Here is a 24,126-nt window from a genome sequence, read left to right as displayed (position 1 = left end):
AGCATAGGGGTAAAAATTACTATTCTAACTCCAGGGGGTGCAACAGTAGGGTAAGTGTTGGATAGTATAGGGGTAAAAATTACTATTCTAACTCCAGGGGGTGCAACAGTAGGGTAAGTGTTGGATAGCATAGGGGTAAAAATTACTATTCTAACTCCAGGGGGTGCAACAGTAGGGTAAGTGTTGGATAGTATAGGGGTAAAAATTACTATTCTAACTCCAGGGGGTGCAACAGTAGGGTAATTGTTGGATAGTATAGGGGTAAAAATTACTATTCTAACTCCAGGGGGTGCAACAGTAGGGTAAGTGTTGGATAGTATAGGGGTAAAAATTACTATTCTAACTCCAGGGGGTGCAACAGTAGGGTAAGTGTTGGATAGTATAGGGGTAAAAATTACTATTCTAACTCCAGGGGGTGCAACAGTAGGGTAAGTGTTGGATAGCATAGGGGTAAAAATTACTATTCTAACTCCAGGGGGTGCAACAGTAGGGTAAGTGTTGGATAGTATAGGGGTAAAAATTACTATTCTAACTCCAGGGGGTGCAACAGTGGGGTAAGTGTTGGATAGTATAGGGGTAAAAATTACTATTCTAACTCCAGGGGGTGCATCAGTAGGGTAAGTGTTGGATAGTGTAGTGTAATATTATGCGTTGTAATGGTATGCGTTGTAATGGTAGTATGCGTTGTAATGGAATGCGTTGTAAAGGTAGTTTTTAAAAATGCGTTGTAGTGTCATGCGTTGTAATGTCATGCGTTGTAATGGATTATGCGTTGTAAAAAATGCGTTGTAAAGGTAGTGCGTTGTAAAAGTTGCGTTGTAAAGGTTGTTCCCCGTCTGCTCATGATTCACTGTATGAGGTTCCCTACTTGCGTACTTTATTTGTTTGAAGTTTTCTAACCACAGACGCGAAAAAATTATTGCTTCCCATAAATTATATTAATAGAACGCCTGCATGACTAGATTCCAAATTTCATGGATATATTGTTTCAAATAGGTGCCCCCCATTGTTTTTCTTCGCAATTCAAACGTATTTTGCTCCTACTTTTTTTTGCATTTCCTTTTACTTGTTGATATCCTTGGAGCTGACTATATGAAGGTACGCCTCTATAGTGTTTCTGTACTAGTCTTTTGTGAGTACAGTTGGCTCTCCTTATACCACTGTTTAAATCACAGATCCGTACTATTACGTATCTCATTAAATTTACAACCCAATAATAATATGCTAACAGTCCACAATGCAAAGTCTAACGTCTCCATTGGGTGTGTGTACCACAAACCCAATGGTGATATTACATTTTGCATTTTCCTCAACAAACTGAACATGTGTTTAGTAGAAGATAAGTATCTGCTACCCCACATTTGCATGTTATCGGAGCCAAGTTCCTTGCTACATAAAGGTGCACTTATCAACAAGAGAGCATGATGCGCTGTTGCCCCAGAAAAAGAACAACTTGTTAAAAAGTTAAATTACATCAATAAAAGTGGCAAGGCATTATAAAGGAAGATAAACAAATTCACATTTTTGGGAATATTACCAGTTCCAAAGGTACAGCAACTTTGTTTACTTTGTGCTCTAAAAACTAAACTAAACATAGGAAAAATAATGCTTCTGAGAAATTGCACATAGATTCAAACTGAAATGTGTTTTATAATAAAATATACTTAGAGTCATTATACCATTTGGTATTAAATTAGAAACTCATTTTTTTACTGCATAATGTAAATAATTTATTTTAATTCTACAAATATTTTATTTTAACCAAAGAAATGTATTTTACAACCAACAAAATCCACATACCCTATTTTATTTTCTTCATAACATTTTTGATACAAAAGAAAATGCATATATTTTACAGTGAACAGTTTGTTTTATGTAGCCACTAAATTATTTATGTCCCACCCAAATAAGCTATTTTAGTTTTAATGAAGTAATTTTTTTTCTCACTTTAGTTGTTAGTATGAAAAAAGGTCAAATCACATGTGCCTATTCTGCCCAGTCTTGGTATATTTAGCAAGTGTCCTCTCAGAATTCTTATGCAACTCATCGATGTGTGAACCTAATATCTTTTCAAATTCTTGAGCTCTTTTTTCTTCTTCACGAAGAAAAAGTTCTGCTGCGGAGAATGACATATTTTGGGAAGGCTGAAAAACAAAAAAACACAGTGATTATCAGGAGTATCTCATTAGGTGATTGTTTAAGTCTACAGGTGTGGACATGTATTTACATTGTAGAACAATGTATACAACCATCTGTAGTACATGTACTTCTAAAAAGGAATTTCTAAATGTACAATGGATAAAGGTGTTTCAACTTCAGCCAAAAGGAGTTTCTGAGATGCAGTTCTTCTAACAACAATCTTTATGTTTATTTTGCTTATGTTACATAGACTGCAAATCTTAATTGCTTTTAGGTGTAGAAGCATTATGTTGGACTAGATGGGGATGGATGCCGTGAATGAATTTGAAAGGTGGCTTACCTGAATTTGGTTACATAGTTCAGAGTATTTTATTTGTAGCATTAATATAGGTTTGTAGGTTCCACAGATGAGCGCACATAATTACATCATGCTGCACATGATGGTTAAATTAACCAAGAACTGTGATTCCAATTCCGGGCAGTTCAGTACGTGTTAGCAGAGCCATCTGGCTTCTATAAATCGTTTATTACATACAAGCAAAATTAAGATGTGAGTATTATACACTATGAAATGTAAGCGAGTGATAGGGATGCAAAATTAACTGGTTAGTGCAGGTGATTAGTAGAAATTAACTTTAGTTATGAAATTTGGATATGGTTCTGTTTACTATGGCCCTTCTCTAGTGAAACAAGTTAACTCAGCCAAGCTCATGGTGAACAAATTCTGCCAACTATTAGAGAGTGTGTGTTTGGTATCAATAGGGAAACACTATAACATTGCCGGGGTTCATGATTTCAGTCTTCATTATGAGTGCTAAATTCTCTAATGTATGATTTCATGAATAGTAGAAATGTTAAGACACTCTAGAATGATCCAAGAAATACAATGTTCTTCATTATATTTTTTGATCACTAGGAGCACCCAGGAATTTGTAAATTCAGGAACTAAATCTAACAAAATGGAAAAAGGAAAAACAGTAATACGGCTGTGTTCTTGGCACCACAATGTACATGTGAATCCCTGTGATTCCTCACTTATGAAACATAGACTTGGAAGCCTAACTCACAGCATTCACATCAGACTAGGATTCTGTCCTGAGATCTATCTAGCTGAGTCCTGAACCAAGCTCATGAAAGAAGGTTGTTTTAATTTCTGTGTCACTTCATATACCAAAAACAATATCTACCTAATTACAAACGGTAAGTATATCTTTCCCTGGACTTATCCCTCATAATCCTTACATTTCTATTGTGTACCACCCCTCAAAATTGCTGCCTCCAATGGCTGTTGCAATGAGGTGTATTTGTTGCTTTGGAATGTAATTAATCCCAACTTCTTCCTACGCCCTTTAGATACCTTTTAAGGAAGCAGCAATATCATTTGTTGGGTGGCTGAGCCTCTATGAGTTTCCTAGTCCCCTCCAATAGCTATGTGGCAGTTTAGATGCATCTTCAAGGGTGATGTGCTCCTCACTGATACGTTTCCAAATGGAGGTTCATTATCAAGCAGACAAGGAACACACACAAATGTATATAGATACCCTTATATTTAGGGGAAGTCAAGATTCCTCACTCCTGAACCACATATAACATAGAAGGAGAATAACTGCAGAAATAATCTTTGCGTATGGGTAAGATTCCTGTTCAATCAGGGATTGTTTCAACAGGGCTCAGTGGGCAATTGTTAGCTCTCACAGGAAAGCTTGAAAGAACATCTTACTCCCAGCTCATCCTCTGTCACCTATCACACATGGGGAACCTTGATTTAATCTTTCAATTTTTCCTACTTAGGTACTCCCCATTGTATTTCATGTATTAATTTATTCAAATGCACGTTCTTTTCATTATAAATGCACAGTAGTCAGAATTGTTTAACGATGGTCTGTTTGCAGTGTAATAATTCTGCTCGTTTAAATATATTGTTTAATGTTTTTTTTCAGTTTAACCGTAACTCTTCATTTTCCACTTATCTTTTCTAAAAAGTAAACAATGTTTCACAGAAAAATAAGTGTGTGAAAGGTTATTAGGGCTCCTATACAGTGGCCGCTCCTCCGCCAATGAGGAGGAGTGTCGCCCCACTACTTAAAAGGAATAATACAATGACAATAACGTATCGCTATTGATTTTTTCCTATTGCAGTCAGTGGTGGGGCGGGGCGGGGCAGCGCAGGGGTAGGAATGTTGTTCACTCCTAAGTGCGCTTGAGTGCTTGGGAAGCCCTCCTGGGCTGGCCAAACAGTTATGCACACGTTGCATCTTCCCCATCTTGCTGCACTACACAGCCTAGTGAGGATCATGCATAGGATCCCTGTCCCCATCTGAGTGCTAAACCACAGTGCTCAGACCAATCACAATGCTGCATTGCATTGTTGTGATTGGCTATGGGGAGCCAATAGCGTTGTGATTGGCTCAGGAGAGCATGTGTGCCCGGGTGCCTCCTGCTGCTAGCCGGGACTGGAGACCAGAAGATGAAGAGGACGGAGGAGAGGAGGCCGTCCGTCTGTTTCAGATAAGTGCTTTTTATTTTTTGCCACCCCTTTCCCAACCCAGGATCCCCCATCCAGTAGCAGCCACTACTGCTCCTAAATTGACTGTTTCCATAATATTCAGCAAAGATTAAATAGCATATATAAGCTGCAGTAGAATGTTATTTGGGGAGAGAGGAAACTTTGAGCCGCCTTACGATGGCTGGCAGACATTGTCCGCCCGCCACCGTAACGGAAAACGGGACCGAATGCCAGAGGTGCGGTGGTCCCGCAAGGCCAATTAGGATGTGACGCCACATTGGCGGGCACATCCTCGACTTTAACATTGCGGCGGGCGGTGCTGTAAGCAGCACCCGCCGCAATATTAAAGTCCATGTTGTGCATTGCCATGCACAACGTGACAGGCACCGCGCGATGCCTGCCTGCCATCTTGTGCATGGCAATGAAGGGGGGTACCATAGGTACCCCCCAGTGCAGCCAGTGACCACCCCCACCTCCCCGGGGGCCCGCAATGGGCCCCCAAAGTAATTTCCCACATGCCTTTCCCTGGCGGAGTCTCCGCCATGGAAAGGCATTGCCATCGCAGGCATTATAAAATGGATGGCGGTGCCTCCAAGACACTGCCACCATATTATGGCCTTTTTCCGCCCGGGCGGCAATCGTAACGATTGCCAACCAGCGGAAAAGCGGCGGACGGTCTTTCCGTCTGCTGCGGTACCCCTGGCCTTACTAATATGGTGGGGGGGTGAAACAGGAACAGATGGCGGGCGGATTGCCACCACTGGGCCAGCGGTGGCTATCCGACCGCCATACTAATAGGCCCCTTTGTTTGCAGAATTGTAAAGGAAGGTACATGCAGCTCCAGACAGGCTTATTGCTCTGCATGGAGACACCAAAGATGCTGAGAGGAGAGACAGAAATAACAGTTGTCTTCTTAGGGAACATTACTTCTGTTGTTCCACTAACATATGTGGGTGGGAGCAAGGCTATTTAGGAAACTCACACAGGATCCTCTTGGTGTTAAAAGTAGCATAGTTAATGTTATATTACGTTTTACTTTTCTGATTGTTCACCAATATTGTTGCCACTATCTTGTTTGTTTTAGAGTAACCACTATTCATATTGTGTGCACCAGGAAATGTTTTTGATTGTAATAAAATCATAAAGAACATTCTGAGTGTGAATTCTTGAGTGGAGAAAAGAGGTTTAAAGTCCATAAATACTCATGTGAATCAGACAGGACTAATTGTAGCCTAATACACACCTTCCTCATAAACTACTCAATAGGTTACAGTTCACTGCGTTCTCTGTCCCATGATGGTATGTTTACTAAGCCTGCGCTGCTAGTAGGTCTAGAAAATCCAAATTTTTTGCTGTATTCTGAAAATATTCCAGAAAACATATTAAACCTATTAATGGCCCTAGAGTCCTTGCAAGGACTCTAGTTCTAGGATAAAAATAGAGAAATATATTGTTATGTTCTATATAGGTACCCCTATAGCAGCTCAAGTAATGAGTAGCAGCAGCGCGTATTCGCTTGTAGCGCTAGCACTAGGTGACGGCTTGCTCTTTATAACCTCCCGATATCCGAATTGCTTTCTAACTTGTTTTTAAATTGTTTTTAATGTTTTGGTGTTACCTCAGGTGCCGTAACTTGCTCAAGCCAGTCCCCGGTACGCCACAGCTTGTGCTGATTGATGCGGAGGGACATGGCTCCTCCCCCCACCTCCTTCACTTCCGGGGGTAGAATACATTTAAACAGAAGCGAATAGATGCGCAGCAGTAGCAGCAGCGCGTATTCGCTTGTAGCGCCAGCACTAGGTGACAGCTTGCTCTTTTTAACCCCCAGATATCCGAATTGCTTTTTAACTTGTTTTTAAACTGTTTTTAACGTTTGGGTGTTACCTTAGTTGCCGTAACATGCTCAAGCCGATCCCCGCCGCAGCTTGTGCTGATTGATGCGGAGGGACGTGGCTCCTCCCCCACCTCCTTCACTTCCGGGGCAGAATACTTTTAATTAGAATGCCGGATCGGACGTGTGCAGCTGGCGCGAGCACGCGCCGAAGGCGCGCCAAATGCAAGCCCTTCTGCGCCCGTCCGCGTCTGGCGGGGCCAGGGGCCACAACCCCTGGGTCTTGCCCTCCGCAATGGATGCATTATGAGGCAGAGGAACTATTTAGCATAGCAGGCCCAATAATGAATAAATGTAAACATTCTATTTTACCAGATATCCCACCAAATAATGATCAATTCAAATGTCCTCACTGTTGTTTCCAACTGTCTACTGGTATACACACTAACTCTACCAAATCATATAAAATGTTCCTTCTAAACTGCAGGTCACTGCCCAAACATACGGCAGAAATCTTGCTCCTGCTTGAAGAAGAAGGGCCAGAGGTCCTGTTCCTGATGGAAACATGGCTTAACCCTAGCTCTGACCCTGACCTTGTCCAGGCACTCCCCCCGGGTACTCCATACAGAGGCTGGACTGGCCCACAGGGTAAGGGGGCGGGATCGCTATTATCTACAAAAACCATCTAACTTGCTGCATAATAGGCAGCTTAGTACCAGACTGTGAGAACGCTGTCTTCTCCATAGGTTTTTCGCCAACAGTCACCTTCTCGGGTATCTTTATTTACCGGCCCCCTGGTCCCTCTACGGAATTTTGTAACTCCTTGTCGGACTTGGCAGGTAATTCTGCTAGTACATCGGCTAACTTCACATTATTGGGAGACCTAAATCTCCACTTTGATACCCTTCACAGGCGGGCGCAACCGAAATGATAAAGGATCTGGCGGCATATCAGCTCCAACAAAAAGTTAGTGGGTCAACCCACATAAAAGGGCATCTACTAGACCCCATTTTCTCAAATTTGAAGGACTTAGTGGGAGAGAAACCTATCCCAGTTCCGTGGTCAGACCACTTTCTAATTCCATTTACCTGGTCCCTGTCACCCACATTGTCACATATGAAACCTAGCTACACAAGCTCACGTCCCTGGTCCAAATTATCAATGGAAAAATGGACCACAGTACTAGAAGAAACTAGACCAGTGCCAACCTCGGATGTGGTCACTGCTAATGAAAATTTTAATAACTGGATTCAGGAATCCCTAGACTTGCTTCTCCCTGTAAAACGGACCCAAACTAAATTAAGAAGCGATCAAAAGGCATGGTTCTCAACAAAACTCCGGGGCCTAAAACAGAATTGTAAGAAGCTTGAGAGAGACTGGAGGAAAGACTTCTCAAGTGATAAGAAACTGAAATATAGAGATGCAATCAAACTATATCAAGATGAAATTAAACTTGCCCAGGCAGCCTTTTACGAAGAGTAAATCTTAACAGCGGCCAATTCCGCCCGTGAGATCTTTCAGATTGTCAAAACACTCTCCAGACCTCCATCTCCTCCGGTTATCCCCAACACCGCAGGCACTCGCTGTAACGAACTAGCTGAGTTCTTTGTTAAGAAAATCGAAACTATCTTTGCCTCATTCCCCCCCTTTAAGGACCTCACAACTCACAGTAGCCAACCCCTCCTGGAAACTATTCCATTGATGGATAAGCCAGCACTGGAAAGCATCCTGTCCAAGATAAAAAATGGGTCACCCAAAGATCCAGCACCTATAATGAAATTGAGGCAGGTAGCGGAAGTTGTGTCTCCTGTCTTCTTAGAGCTGATAAATGCCTCATTCTCTTCTGGAGTGGTTCCTCCCCTATGGAAGGAAGCAATGGTCAAGGCACTTTTAAAAAAACCCAGACTTGATCTTTCAGTCCTGGGAAATTACCGACCTATATCACTTCTTCCCGGAATCAGCAAAATCGCTGAAAAACACTTCAACTCAGTACTGTCCACCTTCTTAGAGACACATAATCTCCTTCATCCGTCCCAGACAGGTTTGCGACCCTTCCAGGGAACCAAAATGGCCCTGCTATCGGTAGTGGAAGAGGCAAGGAAAATTGTGTGCTCCGAAGGCACCGCTGTGGTCTTTCTGTTGGACCTCAGTGCTGCCTTCGACACAGTAAACCTTCGTATTCTGGTTCACTGACTCAGAAAACTGGGAGTCACCGGAACGGCTTTGGCTTGGCTGCAGTCCTTTCTGAGCAACAGATCCTTTCAGGTCTTTGATAATGAGGTGACCTCCACTCAGATGCCCCTCAGTTGTGGAGTACCGCTGGGGTCATCCCTGAGCCCCACCTTATTCAACGTATACATGTGCTCCTTAGCAGAGGTGGTGTTACCGTTTGGTGTACATGTAATTACCTATGCAGACAACACGCAACTTGTGGTCGAACTTAATCAAGCTGAAAGCTCCCCCTCCAGTCTTCATCCTTGCCTGGGAGAAATTGCCAATTGGATGAATGATTCCTTTCGTAAACTGAACGGGGACAAAAGCGAGATATTGATCCTGGGGAATCATTCCCCCATTGATCTAAAAACTATATGGCCGACCACCCTCGGCTCCCCCCCTACCCCAACGTCTCAACTAAAAAGTCTGGGGGTCTGGATGGACCAAGATCTTACCTTCAAGACTCAAGCAAGGAAAATGGCAGCCGCGTGCCACGGTATCCTGAAAATGATTCGAAAGGTCCTTCCCCTTCTCCCCTTCCAGGCAAGAAAATCCCTGGTCCAGGCTCTCATTTTGTCACGATTGGACTACGGGAACGCTCTTTATTTGAGCGCTCCTACTACAACCTTCTCTAGATTCCAGATTACATAGAATTGGGCGGCAAGACTACTCCTGGGCGCTCCCAAACATCACTCCACTAAACCCGCCTTGAAATCCCTCCACTGGCTCCCTGTCAAGGAGAGAGTCAGTTTCAAGGCCTTATGTATCATCCATAAGTCATTAGCGGGAAAGGGTCCTGCCATTCTTCATAACATCTTTCAGCCCTCCCAGACTAACAGACGCCTTTGTTGAAAGGCCTTGAATTTTGTCTTTGTCCCCAGGATCAGGAAGGCCAGAAGTGGGGGACGGCTATTCTCATATAATGCAGCAAAGCTATGGAATGCCCTTCCCCTCCATTTACGAAAGGAAACTAATCATCTGGCTTTCCGCAAATCGTTAAAGACCTGGTTGCTCCCCTAATTTGGCCGAACTCTATGCACTTGCTGCTATCAGCGCTGGGATGCCTCCTGGTAGCCATGCGCTATAGAAATGTATTTTTCATTTTGTTTCATTTCATTTCACCTTTCACCTACATTCCCCTGATATTACACTACACAACGGATCTTAGTACTGACCTTTTACCTAGTTACAGTAATGTCCAAAGATGACATGGGGTTTTCTCCAAAAAGCTTAAGCCTCATTCATTATGCATGAGAATTCTTGGAATCACAGCAGCACAGCAGGGCCTACCATCTCCTGCATAATAACTATGTATAAGGGTCATTCCTTCCGTCATCCTAGTCCTACATGACACAGCAAGGTATATCCCCGGGGGGTACCACTTTGGGTATATATACACCATATCTTGCTGAGGTATTCAGAGGCGAAATAGACTTCCATGCCGACACACTGATGCAAGATGCTGAGGTTCTTGCACGTAGATACTCCAGCTCGCAGTGGTCTGACATCCCTTGCGAGGTGTCCATCTCGAGACTAAGACGGGATCCCACAGTCTCTCACTTCAGGTAATGGGGTTGACTGTATCCTAGTGGGATTCTTGGCTTTACCCCTGCATACATGCTAGGTACACTTAGGTACATCTAGTTAGGGTTGCATCGTAGGAGAACGCATTTATTACTGTCATGTATTTTATATACTTGCCTGTATTCATTGTTTTAGCACGATGGTAGAAATCTACCATCCTTTTACTCTGTTAGTGCTTCTAATCATTTATATCTGTTTCGGTCTAATGGTTGTTTCAGCACACCTATTTTACACTAGAATGACGCTGGTTCAATAAATGCTTATTGAAAAACGTCCCCATCGTTTATTCTGTGTATCTCTCTGAAACAAAGTGAGCACAAGTGGCTGAGCGAAAAGTATCGGACTGTTTCCACGATCCCTGATGAGACAGGGTTGTCATGATCGATAGTTGCCAACAACTATTCTCTCCTCGATAAGAGGGGTTTCTAGTGGCACTGTGAGCTAGCTGGTATACAGGCTACCATACCTGTTAGGGGTGTCCAGAATCAGTCTGACACCAATCCTGCAGTGTATGTTGTCTAAACATGCAGATCCTATATAGGTTTATAGGAACTATACAACAATATAGGAAAGAGACCAGCTTAGGCTGAACTAGTAATAGCTCACATAAGCTGCCTCACTCCTTGATGAGTACACTATTGCCAGGCAAAAGCAACCTAGATCCAAAAACGTTCTTTTACCATCCTTGCTTCAGCTTAATTACTCACATTCTGCTACAGAGTGTGACAAGTGGATCCAGATATGCATTACTTACTACATTAGGCAGAAATGTACTGGTCTTACAGATTCTGCTAATTACCCCAGAGAGGAGATATTGTTGCATATTTATGATGTCATTATCAATGTCACTCACCTTGATGCTTTATGCTGTGTATAGTGATAATTCAGTTTCTTATTCATAAAAGGGCTGCATATTAGAATATCATATACAGAAATATTTTCTTACATATTGTATCCTAAATATTGTTTGCAAAAATATTCCCTTTGGGTGTACATTTTTGATTAACTCCAAAGGGGCGAATGATATGTAAGACAACATATTTATGTCAAACAGTATTCTGACAACACTATTCTGGGATTGCACCCTAACAAGACAGGATAAGTCATGGTTAAAGGGCCATTTTACCTAGCTTCATCTCTGAACTTGCTTTGACTGGGGTAACATGTAAATAATATGTTTTGCCACTAATTATTTGCCCTTTTCTAATTTTATATTTTCTACTAGAGCTTGTCACAGGTCAAGTGGTCCTCTACAAGATGCAGTTCGGGAATAAACTGTACAATACAACGGACTTTATGTTAGCAACAATACTATCACCGAATTTGTTGTTTTAACGGTAAGTGAACTCTGGTACTTGTTGAGTGGAGCTATCAGCAGTCCATAAGGGCTGTAAGACCTAGATCATTTATTCTGCCGTAATTGGGCAAAAAAATGGTAAGCTGTATGGGCCACATTTATCAACATTTTGCGCCGGCGCAAACTCACTAGAGGTGACGCAAACCAGGGCAAAGCGTTGATGTCTTATTTACTTTTCAGCTCAAAACGTGTTTTGCACTGAAAAGCTGATTAAAGTTAATGCAAAACAGTGCAAAGTTTTGCGTCAGGGGGGTGGTGCATGGGCGTTCCCATACAATTTCCAATGGCTTTTGATAACATTAGGGGTCGCATTTCTGCAATAGATGGGATCAAGATCATGCGGTCTCTTTTGGAGTGCTGTAGCAGGACAGCAATTTTAATTACTTATTTGAATATTTACTCAGTGAAAAAAAATCATTTAAAAGCAGTGCACTTAACTACTGGAGAAGTAAAAAAATGTATCACACATTGTTTGACCTGTGACCTTTACATAGGGATTTGCCATTTCTTGGTCATTTGCATTGAACCAAAAGTAACCAACCAAAGAGCTGTTCAGTCAAATGTCTATTTGCTCATCCAGATCCATTTGGGTTATACTAATTTGTTACTAAGTACTCATACATGGTTTTGGGGTTTCCTCTGGTTCAGTAGAAGCATATGGAAAAGGCATGCAATTCTAAAACAAGAAAGATACTAAAATCTTTAAAAAGGGGCTAGACTGCGCAATGACCCGTCTTCTCAACCTTCGCACCATTTCTCAGGCAGTGATTGTTCATAGACCTGTAGCACTATGATACACAGTGGCTAGCCACTGAGAAGCAAGAAGCCCAGTTCAGCAGGACTCCATTTGAACATGGCACCTGCCAGCCATCACAGCTCCAGTCTCCTTCCTGGTCCAAAGGGGGAGTTTGAAGGAGTGCAGAGTGGATGATGTCCACTAGTTCACTGGTAAAAATAAATATCTCTTTATCTGAACTGGTAATGACCAGAGCATGATCTACAACATCTGACCATCAGTAGATTCTGTACTCCTTCCCAGTTATGGGGGCCGCTCAACCAACATCCAGTGGACAGCAAGCACAACCCTTCTGACAATTTCTGAATTTGGAACTACAGCGGCATAAAGTTGACCGCTTTGCTTCATGCTGGCTTTGATGTATTGCAATACCTGTATGCAACTTGACGACGTTCCATGTGTTGCGGAGGTAAGTCTATGATCTCCACTATTACTATGACGGAAATGAAAAGACAGCATGAAAGATTTATCAGGTTCACGACAAGTGTGATAGGAGTGAACATCTCGAACAAAGTCGAAGAGCTTCCACGGTGAGACCTGTAATTCCTCTTCAGCTGACCTGTTGTTAGAAAGCCCCTGTAAAGGCGCCTGAGCGGCCATCTTGCAACGGATGCCTGCAAGGGGAGACTGCTTAGCCTTTCTTTAGGATTCTCCTCGTCTACAGTCCCTCAAAATGGTTTCTGCTAGTTACTGTGCTTCTAGCTCCTATTAACGTGCTCAAATCTATGCACCAAAAATACATCTGCTGTCATCTTAATAATGCGATTGCTCTTAGAACAGAATTTATTTTCACATAATTGCCAGCAGCTTCTTCTGTCATTCACATTATTTCTTATGCTATTATTATGTCGTGTTTTTCGTACTGCTTCTCATTTTAAGATTCTAGGTGAACATCAAATAAGATCCCGGTGCCAGAGTGAAAGTAAATAATTGGTCCCAGCTAAGCCTTAAACCACACAGACACCGCTGTCAGCATTTATGGTCGAATAATTCCTTTTGGACAAAAATAGTCCTTAAAGGGAACTGGGCACAATACTGGAAATTGTTTATTTTAATGTGCAGAACATTTTCAAATTCTCCTGTTATTCTCACAAAAATGTTAGAGAATTAAAGATGGGTACCGGTGAATATGTAGTTAGAGATATTTTTCAGACTGGGAAGGCATAAAATGTATTATCGCTACTCTGAGGAACAAAAAGAGTTACCAAAAACCATCATCCCATAACAGAAATGGTATCTTTCAAGTGTTGAAGATAGGCAGGGTGGAAAGAAATGCATGCCCTTTCACTGAAATGTTATGTATGGCTTCTATTAGAAGCTATTAGCGTCAATAACCAGATTGTAAGCCTATTCTCTGCTATGATGTAGTAATAGTGGGAAACAAGGACAAGTGACTTCAAATAGACAATGAGAGTAAAGCTTAAGTTGTCTATGATGCCACGCAGAATCCTGAGGTGAAAAAAATATGTTATTCAGTTTTTATCCACTTCTAATTTTTAGTTATATATCTGATCTGCTTGCAAAATCTGTGTAGGGGCAGAGAAGTAATGGGGAAGCCATAAAAAACATAGACTACCTTCCCAACGTTAGAAAAACCCTGTGGGCAGATGTACAAGAAGCTGGCGCTGCCGGAGCGTCATTTCTTTTGACGCAGCGGCGGCGCAATCAGTGCTCCACACTGCTCTATCTTAACAAACTGACGCATTGGGCCCAATGCATTGGTCCAATGCATCCGTTTGTAGAGGCCTGCGCCAGGTATAATGTATGCAGGGTAGGCGTTCCCATGGTAAAAGCCACATAGAACTGACGCAGTGAAATTTACAACTTTTCACTTCGTCTCCCTGCGACTTGACTGCGTCAAAATCCGTACGCCTTCTCAAACCAGGTGTAAGGATTGATGCAGGGCTTTTAACATGGTACTCACCTCTGTTCTGACGCATTGCTGGAGTAGTGTCAGTCTTACGACCCACTCCAGCAATGCGTCACTATAGCGCCAAAAGATATGTCAGAATTCCTGATGGATGCGTGAATCCTTGCGCCATGGAGCGCTGTATTGTAAATACAGCGCATCCATGGTGTCGTGAGGGCATTTACGGCAGTGCAAGTAATCTAACGCATCAATGCTGATTCTTACAAATATGAATTTTTAGAATTCAGGGCACACTGGATGGGGCTACACCATGTGATTAGATGGGTGATGGAGGTTTTTGATTAATTTGTCTTTCCTCCTCCCATTCCAGATTAAAAGAAAATAATATGTGCTACTGGGTGCCAGTTCTTGTTTGTTTAAATCTTACAAATATGCCTCTGCTCTCCTGCCACCCATCCCTACCACCATCTGTACTACACTGACAGGCTCCCTGAGAGCCCTGTCAGTGCAGCCATGAATTCCTTTGTTATGTAGCAACAGGCGGGAGCCATAGCAGTCGTTTCACACTGTTGCTCTGTTCAATGGTGATTAATATTTCCTATGCCATGGAAGTCATGGAGACTTCGATTATTCCACCATTGCCCAATTTATCGCCGAAGCTGTCAGCAAAACTACTGCTAAAATCAGCAATGTCTAAATCTTGGGCCACAGACATCCATGAACTATCCCTGAAGGCTCACGCTCACGCTTACTTATGCGACTCCCTATACCAAGAACCAGGGAGAGCCACTTACTTAGCCTCCCACAGAAAAATATTTGTGAAAAAAGAGTTAATGAGACTGAGATGCGGGCTCATCCCTTTAAAGGCCCACAAATTCGGAAGACTACCTGGAGCTTTCGACCAGCAGTGTCGGCTATGTAACTTCCCAAAGGAAAGCCTAGCACACATGATATGTGTTTGCCCAGTTTAAAAAATCTTAGAGGCTTTTGACTGAAACCGCTGTTTTGTAACCTCGGCATAAAGGACTGCAATAAATCTATTCTTGCTTTCCTGAGCGGTATAAACTCACAGCTAACAGCCCGGGGAGTGAAATTCCTTAAAGAAACTCAGAAACTATTGGCCCTGGCATCATCAAATTCCTAAGTATTAATGCCTTTAATCGACGGATGGCCTAAAACTCTTTTTTTTTGCTCTTCCTTTTTAATTTTTTTTTTAGAAATGGTTTAAGCTTATTTTTTTACTTACGCTGGTGACTAAATTCTGCACCTTACACTTTAAGGAAGCTGGGGCCAGATGTACGACCAAGAAAATAGCACCTCGCAAATTGCGAGTTTTTTGCGACTCCCAATTTGGGAGGCTTTATTTCCTATGTACAACAGTGTATTTCACACTGTTATCGATTCCAAATGAGGTCACAAATTGAGAGGCTCATGAAAATTAATGAGCCTCTCGCAATTTGCGACCCCATTGGGAATGACAGGCCCTCCCAGGTATGGTGGCCTGCTGGGCTCAGCAGACCACCATGTCTGGAACTGCTTTTAAATAAAGCATTTTTTTTAATGCAGCCCGTTTTCCTTAAAGAAAAATGGGATGCATTTAAAAAAAAAACCAATTGAAACGTTTTCGTTTCATTTTTTAAAGGGCAGGTAGTGGTCCCTGGGACCACTGCCTGCCCTTGACAATAATATTTTCCCCTGCATTTGCAAAGGCGAAGGGGTTTTGCGAGTGCATTACCACCCTCTTGAAGAGGGTGGTAATTTGTGAGTGTTTTGCGCCCGCAGGTTATAGAAGACTGCATCTCCCTGGAACACGGGCTAAAAATTCCCTGGCTTAAATATGGAGACTCTGGAGTAAATTGGTTCTGTAGACCTATTTGCCAACCCCTCCAAAGTGGGTATGAAAGACAAGGCTTTGGTTAAGGACCAGTCTTTTAAATATGCACTAATGCTCCGGGAAGATACAGAGTTGGTCAAGCAGTCGGTCAGTGAACACCTAGTAGTTAGATCTGTCAGAGGCATGGTCTCACCATGTTCTCATTCATTCAGCATGTTGTTCACTCCTTGCTGCTGTAAAGCAGTGATGCCCATATATTTGGAGAATATAGCTAGAAAATGTACATTTTTGTTCCATTTCTTACCAGTTTTAATGGGGATAATTCGAATACCCCCGACCATCCCCTGAGTATATAGCCTCACTATTAGCATCAACGCCATGCACATATATGGGCTTCTGTGCCTTCAGTGTCATTGGATGCTACCTGCGATCAGGGTCTCTGCTTTGTTTGGTATACAAAGCAGAACATTACCTTAAACCACCCGCTGCTGCCTTTGGAGGGTCGGCTCCTCAACTTGCACTTTGTACACCCAATTAGTTAGAGGGGAAGTGAAACAGGGTACGTGAAGTAAGGGAGAAAAAAGGGTCAAATAATTTGAGGATTACTTGGGAGAGGGTGAACATTCGGGAAAGAAGGAGTGAGGACTGTGTGAGAGAATCATAGGGATAAACAAATGAAGGGGTTATGGAAATAGAGAAACAGGTATAAAGTGACATTAATTCAACATTCAGTGTGACAAAGTCTGTGCCAGTTTCTTTTCCAATCAATCATATTGTATTTGATCAGAGAGCACCTTATGCCAGCAATCTTATGTCTATATTGACCTTTCTTGAGCCACCTAAGTCTTCCAAGATCGTTCATGAGTTTGAATCCCTAGCTGGGCCAACTCAGCCTCTTGTCCTTTGAAGGTTTATAAACTGACTGCAATTAATTGAATAATAATAATGCTTGTAATATTCACTAATTTAAAAGTGTAAAACTGTTGTACTAGCTTTTATTTAAAAGGCAAGTTATACTTACAACTTAGTATTGTGAAGTTTAGGACTGGAAACTGTAATGTAAAGTGCACTGTTTGGCTCATTTTGTAAAATATTCCCAGGAGAGCCTCCTCTCTCAGTACACTCCTGGAGAACATTGAGCCTGCCTACCCCATCACCCATTCAGTGCAATCTGGGGCAAGAGTATTTACACCACTATGAAAGCTCAGCAGTGTGAGAAAGTGAATTATTTCTATGGTGGGTGGTAGTGCATCACAAGTAATGAATCCACTAACTTGTTAGGTCCAGTCAACGTTTTCAGTAATGTAATCCTAAACTCAATGCCTGGTAGTTATGGCACAGAGCAGACAGGCTCAACTCAATGAAAATGTGTAAAACATTTAGATGTACAAAAACGGTTTAAAAGTGTAAAGCACAAAACAATAAAAACCCCGCACAAATTTATTAAAATAGGGAAAAATAATAAGCAAAATGATATGAAATTGACAAATATCAAATAACAGAAATTAGTGATATGAATTTTTAATGATCTGAGGGAAAATAGAGCCAAAAAGTGTGAAGCACCAATGGTAGTCAATGGTTGCGGTAGACCCCGACCAAGGCTCGATTTGAGGCCAAGCAGGACGGACTGTGGGTCAGACACAACAAGCAGAATGGGCCTACTAGGGCATGGAAGTAGGGAAGATCAAAAAAGTGTCTAAGTCCCAATCTGAAAAAGGACTTTGTTGTCTTTTTGAGAAAAACTCCCCTCTGTGCGAGACAAACCTGAAACTTTGACCAACGATGTGGTACTACCAGTTGGATTTCTTCCACCGTCAATCCCCTTGAAGCTCTGGAGCAAAACATTTGAAAAAGTTCACTAACTTCTTTTGGTGGCCAAAAAACCACGTAAGTACACTTCCAAGGCTCCCAGGAACTCAGCGGGAGCACTTATAGACTCTGAGTGCCAGGCAGAGGGCATCAGCAAAGTCCAGTCCAGGTCCAGTTGCCACTGGTCAGCTGGAATCCTTTACAGGAATGTCACCATCAACATTTTTTATGTTCCTGGACCTACCTAAGGAATCAATCCTATGAACCTTGGCAATCTTCTTGTCCTTGGATTTCAAGTGGAAGGGGGTCCAACCTCCTCAGGTCCTTCTTACAGATCACATATGCCAAGTGCGGCAGGCTTGGTCTGTCTGGAATCATTTTGCAAGCCCAGTAGTGCTTTGAGGAAGGCTGGGTGAAGGTCCAACTTTGTAGGGTTCACCAGCCTGTGGGTGTGTGACACCCCAAGACATTCATATTTCCTCTCTGACCAATGGACTGAAGGCTCCCAAGTCCTGCTCTAACTACTTTTTCAGTAGTTGTATTTACTTTACTGCAAACAGGCCCAAAATGCAGTGTGTCGGGGCAACTCCAAAATGGTGTCTTAGGCCACCAAAACCTATCCCCCCTACATCTAACACTACAATCCAGTTGAAGGAAGCACTTTACCCACAACAAATCCAGAGACAAAAGTCTTATATGGCAAAAGCTGGGTCCTTCAGCAACCAGACAGGGGATACATAGGAACTGTCTTGGCATCCTGTTCTTTCTCTTTCAAGTATGCCCCAAATATTACATGTGGCTCAACTGACTTGTTAAGCAGGATTTGACACTGATGTCAGCATTATGCCCAAAGCCCCCACCAGGCATATTCTGTTGAGCTCAGAGGAATCATCGCTGCCTATTCAGGTCAGCCTATTACTTGCTCTGGTAGGCATTTCACACCTCTTTTGCACCTATTCCAAGGCTTGAGCACAGGCTAATGGCAATTGGCCTTCTCACAGTTCAGGCAGGTAAACAGTAACTTTCTAAAAGTTACTTTTCCTTAATATTTATTACAATCTGACTTCACCATTGGATTTTTATTAACTACTAAAATAGTTGTTTAATTATTTTTCTTGCCTGTACCATTCCAGAGATAGCAGTATTAGTAGTTTGATCTGTACTCTGGTTTTCTACGTAGGACAGCTAGACCTGCCAAAGTGAAATTAGATTTTTGGGCCATGTCACTGTAAGGACCTGTTAACATTCATTCTTCCACACGTCACACTTTAAATACCATTCACCCATTCTTGCTGGCTACAAGGCTTCCATATTTTAAGGAGAGGTTCCGACGTGTCAAATAAAGTTATTTTAATAGGCCTCATTGCAGGTTTTACACTACTGCATTCAGGCTACCATGGTAGGCCTAAACCCATGCACAGTAAGTGCTACAGTCTACCGGTGACATTCAACTTTCAATGTCATAGTTGTATTTCTACACGTTATACTGTGACCTAATAGAAAAGGTAAGTAAGCCAATCAGAGAGTAGCCAATTTCAACATGTTATAGGGGTCAGGACACATACACTGAGCACTGAAGCACAGTGAACCAGTTTGCAGAGTATTATACCCAAAAATATTTCAGGAAAAAATAGGGGTAACCATTCAAAAAGGGGCATTTGTTCAGAGCCAGGTTCCAATTTTCTAGCATTTTGGATTTAAATATTTTCTGTTTTCAGTGCCATCCTTAAACTACCTCCCTCTTTTGAATGTTTATTCCATCTGTCTAGAAGATTGTTATATCGAGTGCACTGGGTTTGTTTGTCACTGTAGGAAGTATTGCTCATTGAGGTCAGGGTAATGGTGATCTTTGAAGAAAGCTAAAAAGTGAGAACAACAAATGATAGTTCTGTGAGGTGTGTGGCTATTTTGGAGCAGGCTTTAGGCCTTGTATTTAAAGATTTGCGCAACAGGAGAGCTATTGGGCACTGAATGGGCTGTCATTTCTTGACAAGTATCTCATTTCTTCAGAATAATAGTGGAATTTGCTGAAAGACTCAGATTCATGTTGCTGTTTAAGGACTGGGAATAGTAGATGAGACTGGGTTCTTTTTACAGACATATTGGTGGTCACTGATGGGAGTGCCAGTGGGTAGCGAACACTGATATCTAGCACATCCAAACATTTCATTTATCAAACGCAGACTTTTTATTTAACTTTAACCAGTGTGCATTGATGTTTTTTGACACAATTGCTTATAATCTTCAATTTGACTCTTGGATTCCTCGAAGTACTTACCAACTGAAATCCCAAACCTATTTAAGTCATCTTTTTACTGACCCTTTTCACTTAAAAATGGGCCATTCTCTTAAATAATCTCCAATAATCCTTGGGGGAGAGGTGGATTCTCCAACTGTAAAGTGGTCTTAGAATTGATATCATTCTAATTAATTTTACTGCTACAATCTGCTTTGTAATGTTCTGTTTGCCACCATATATGACATAAGTCTATTGCAAGAGAACTCTTAATTGCCATGCAGAGTTTTCAAGTTCTGGTTAGTTTTACTCCAGTATACTAGCCCAACATGCTGTATGTGGAACACTGCAAAGTCCTGTTCTGACAGATTCCATGAGGGACTTCAGTACCCCCATGTAAGAATGTCTTTAAAGTAAGTTCAGGTTTGACTAACATGAACTATTTGTCTCCCGCTTTCACCTCTTGGGAAAACAGCATTAAAAAAAACGAAACAAAAAATAATTTGGGCTTTAAAACATCACCAGCACTGCAAGGTACCACATCCAACTTGCTCCTCCTCCGCCCGAGAACATTTCCTGGTCATTGCGGGGGGGCCATGCACCCCCAACTATACACTCCTGGCTACGGCCCTGGCCTAGAGCCTGGAGGGGCCCATTGAACACTTTTAATACCCTACCAGAAGTCAAAGGGGCCATTTTCATTGCTTGCACTAGGCCCCATGGCATCCTTGCTACACTAAATGTTAATGTGTTTGTACTTGTATAGCGCACTGCCACCCCCAACGGGGGCATCCTGGCGCTTTTACTCATACCGCTGTGGAACCCTTCCTGGCTTTCCATGTGAGGTGTCCACTCCTGGGCACCCCCATGGTGAGGCCAGGCATCCCAGCGCTGTTGGGGCCGTTGTGGAGATTAAGCAAGCTATTGCCCAGAGTTGCAGCGTGGGACCCATGATTAGAATAGGCACTGAGGCGAGAATATCCGGTCCGCGGAATTTATAGCCCGAGACCCTGCCGTGGCGGGAATCGAACCCTGGTCCTGGACCAGTGCTCTGCATCGAGGTCTGCCACTCTAACCATTGAGCCACACTTCTCCACTGTTGTTCCCTCCATGTTCCGTTCCCACACCTGTGCCTAAAAAAAACAAAAATGCTTTTGCGCTACTTTTGTTTCTATTATTTATTTATTGGTCCAACTTTTGCACCCACCCGCTAAATGAGGCGGGTGGACATGTCATATTAATTGTTTTCTTTACTCTGTATCCATGCTGCACATTGGGGATGCTACACAGCATAGCTAAAAACCATTGCCAAAGCCAACAGCTCCCAATGGCGAGACATATTGCCTTTGTCAAGGCATGCTTGCCACTGGAAAGTGTTTAGGCAATACATTACCTGACATTGCAACAATAGGCCTCGAGCTGCAGGTCTCTATAGCGGGAATTATGAAGTAACAAAAACTTTAGGGACATTCTAAAATGTGCATGTTCCACCGTTGCTCAAGGATGACTTGTGTAAAAGTCCCATACAAAGGAAGCCAAGCATTTTAAGGCAACATGATATGAACAGATTATTCTGTACTTTAGCACTTGCAGCAGGAGGGACTTCAAAGGCGGTGAGGTAAAGTGAATAAAATTTCTGTAACAAAAATAGTAACCAACTGCCGTAAAAGTCCTCATGTTTAATAGAGATATCTGTGTGTAGTTTTGAGCCAATGGGAGCTACTGCGGAGATGTACATATGGTCAGTGGTACAGGTTGGGCTGTTTAGGTCCCCAGTGAACACATCCAGACTAAGGCTAACAGCTGGATGCTAAACTGGTGTAGCTGTGGCCTCCAGTTTTGTGACAAGCATGGCTGTCTCAACCCATGACCAGCCCTGCCAAACAGCGAATCGGGCTGAATTACTAACGTCTCGCGGTCTCTGCTCTCCGTGACACCTGGCGAACCAATGAATGAGGGCCATGCAGATGATGTCCCTTGCAGAGTACATAATTATACAGCCCAGAGCCTGCTACATACCTTTTTAGTGGGCTGCCAAGTTCAGTTCCAGCCACTAAACAGGAGAGTTCAGGCATTTCTAACAAGCAGAGGAACTAGATGGTGATGTAATGGAGCCCGATGGCTATGAAACTAGCAGCATTCAGGTGAAGTGAGATATGGATATGCTATTAAATAGGACCATTTTTAATTCCAAGTCATTTACCACAAACAAATCATGGTAGCAGTTTTTTATCCCTGTTAACCAATTAATAAAAAACATAGGCCCTGATTTAGATCTTGGTGGACGGGTTACTCTGTCACAACGATGACGAATACCCCGTCCCCCGAAATTCAAATCCCATTATATTCTATGGGATTATCTATTTCTGTGGACGGGATATCCGTCACCGTTGTGATGGAGCAATCTGTCCTCCAAGATCTAAACGAGGCACATAGCTTCCTGTTGTCAGACCTGGGTCCTTATTGAACTATAAATGGGAAATAATTCGTGGCGGAGGGGTAACGCTTGGTAAAGCGGGTGTGCTACCAATGTAACAATACGTGCTGTATCTTCCGTGTATTAACTACCAATTATTGGAATGTTGATTTGGCAACAGCTTCTGCTTAGAACAGACTAACAAAGCTGAAAACTTGCTGTAAAGGATGGATAAGTAAGTAAAACATTTATACAGCCCACTAATACGCCATGCAATGTCAAACAAGAAGACCCTGCTCACCGGTGGGCTGCTGTCCCCTTTACTGTACAGAGAATCCATCAGAATGTTTGACATGTCAATCCCCGACGGCAGGCTCCTCTGATGGCGCTGATCCCCAGCAGCTGTAAATGAGGGTATGGCGTCCACGGCTGGATCTCCGCAGATGCTGAGTCTCTCCGACGGGGAAGACATGCCACTGGGACTGGGACCATCACTTCCCAGAGCACTGTCCTTGGTGGTATGGTACCTGAGATCCATCAGACTGTCCATCGGCCATTCATCTTCATGTTCAAAAAGTCTAAAAGAAAGTTTTAAAAATACTTAGTTATTCATTGAATTATGTGTCTGAATGAATGGAGCCACTTATAAAGTGCGACCAGCTACTTCTATGGAAGTGTGCCAGTGCTATAACAGAAACCCGAGGTCACCAGTTACCACACACACAGACTCTATTTATGAATGAGCAAAAATACACTAGTACAAGAAGATGGCGGAAACGGCCCCAACATGGATGGAGCTCCATATAAAGGAAAGGCTCAGCGATTAGCATTCTAGGCAAACAGGAATGTTTTAATCTGTTTTGTAAAAGTCAGAAGGTTTGTTTGAGTATGAATGACTACTGGCTTTGTTTTAACCTCTCTTGACATTATTGCATTGTAATGTATTTCATTGTACTTTTATGGTTTATTTTTAATTATATTGAATAAAGTTTTTGAATTTGACTAGTGGCAATGGCTTCTCCATCAACCTGGTGGTAACGGCCAACAAACGCCCCCTTGTTTGGTTTTCCTGAATTCAGGGGTCATGCGAGTGATGTTTGGATCTTAGATCTCAAGAGGCAGCACATCAGGAGAATGTGACGTCATAATGGTGGCCTGACATATACTGTGAATTGTTTTGTGGCTCAGACACAACGCTTTGATCAGGCATATTGGTAGCCAGTGTAAATGTTGTAGATGCTGTGAAATAGGTAGATCTTTCCTGAAGCCCAAGATCATTCTCATGCTGTGAAATAGGTAGACCTAGTCTGAGGCCCAAGATCATTCTCGCAACTGCGTTTTGGAAAAGGTGAAGACGGGGGATCAGATATTTGAGGGCACCCACCAGTAGGGAGTTGCAATAATCCATTCCGGGTACAATGAGAGCTTGAAAAAGTCCTTTCTGGCAAAGGAGGGGATAAAGGGCAGAGTTGTTCTGGTTATATGTAGTAGCTGGAATCTCTGTGTTAAATATTTGTCATGAGCATAAAACGAC

General features: G+C 42.5%; 1 protein-coding gene across 5 annotated transcripts in view; it reads right to left on the bottom strand.

The window, feature by feature from the left end:
* Window positions 1-865: 865 nt before the first annotated feature.
* DEUP1 (deuterosome assembly protein 1) overlaps window positions 866-24,126 on the bottom strand; it is a 425,119-nt gene continuing 401,858 nt past the window's right edge. For all 5 annotated transcript variants that reach the window (XM_085624053.1, XM_085624057.1, XM_085624056.1 and 2 more), the window contains 2 exons: window positions 22,894-23,170; window positions 866-2,144 (listed from right to left, as the gene is read on the bottom strand). In XM_085624053.1, the coding sequence (XP_085480179.1) occupies window positions 1,977-2,144; window positions 22,894-23,170 (445 nt within the window). In that variant the 3' untranslated portion in view covers window positions 866-1,976. The remainder of the gene's footprint in view (window positions 2,145-22,893; window positions 23,171-24,126) is intronic.

Source organism: Triturus cristatus, chromosome 8 (assembly GCF_964204655.1).
Source record: "Triturus cristatus chromosome 8, aTriCri1.1, whole genome shotgun sequence".
Lineage (NCBI taxonomy): Eukaryota > Metazoa > Chordata > Amphibia > Caudata > Salamandridae > Triturus > Triturus cristatus.
Note: the sequence above shows the minus strand (reverse complement) of the source record. Positions and strands in the feature narration are given on the sequence as shown.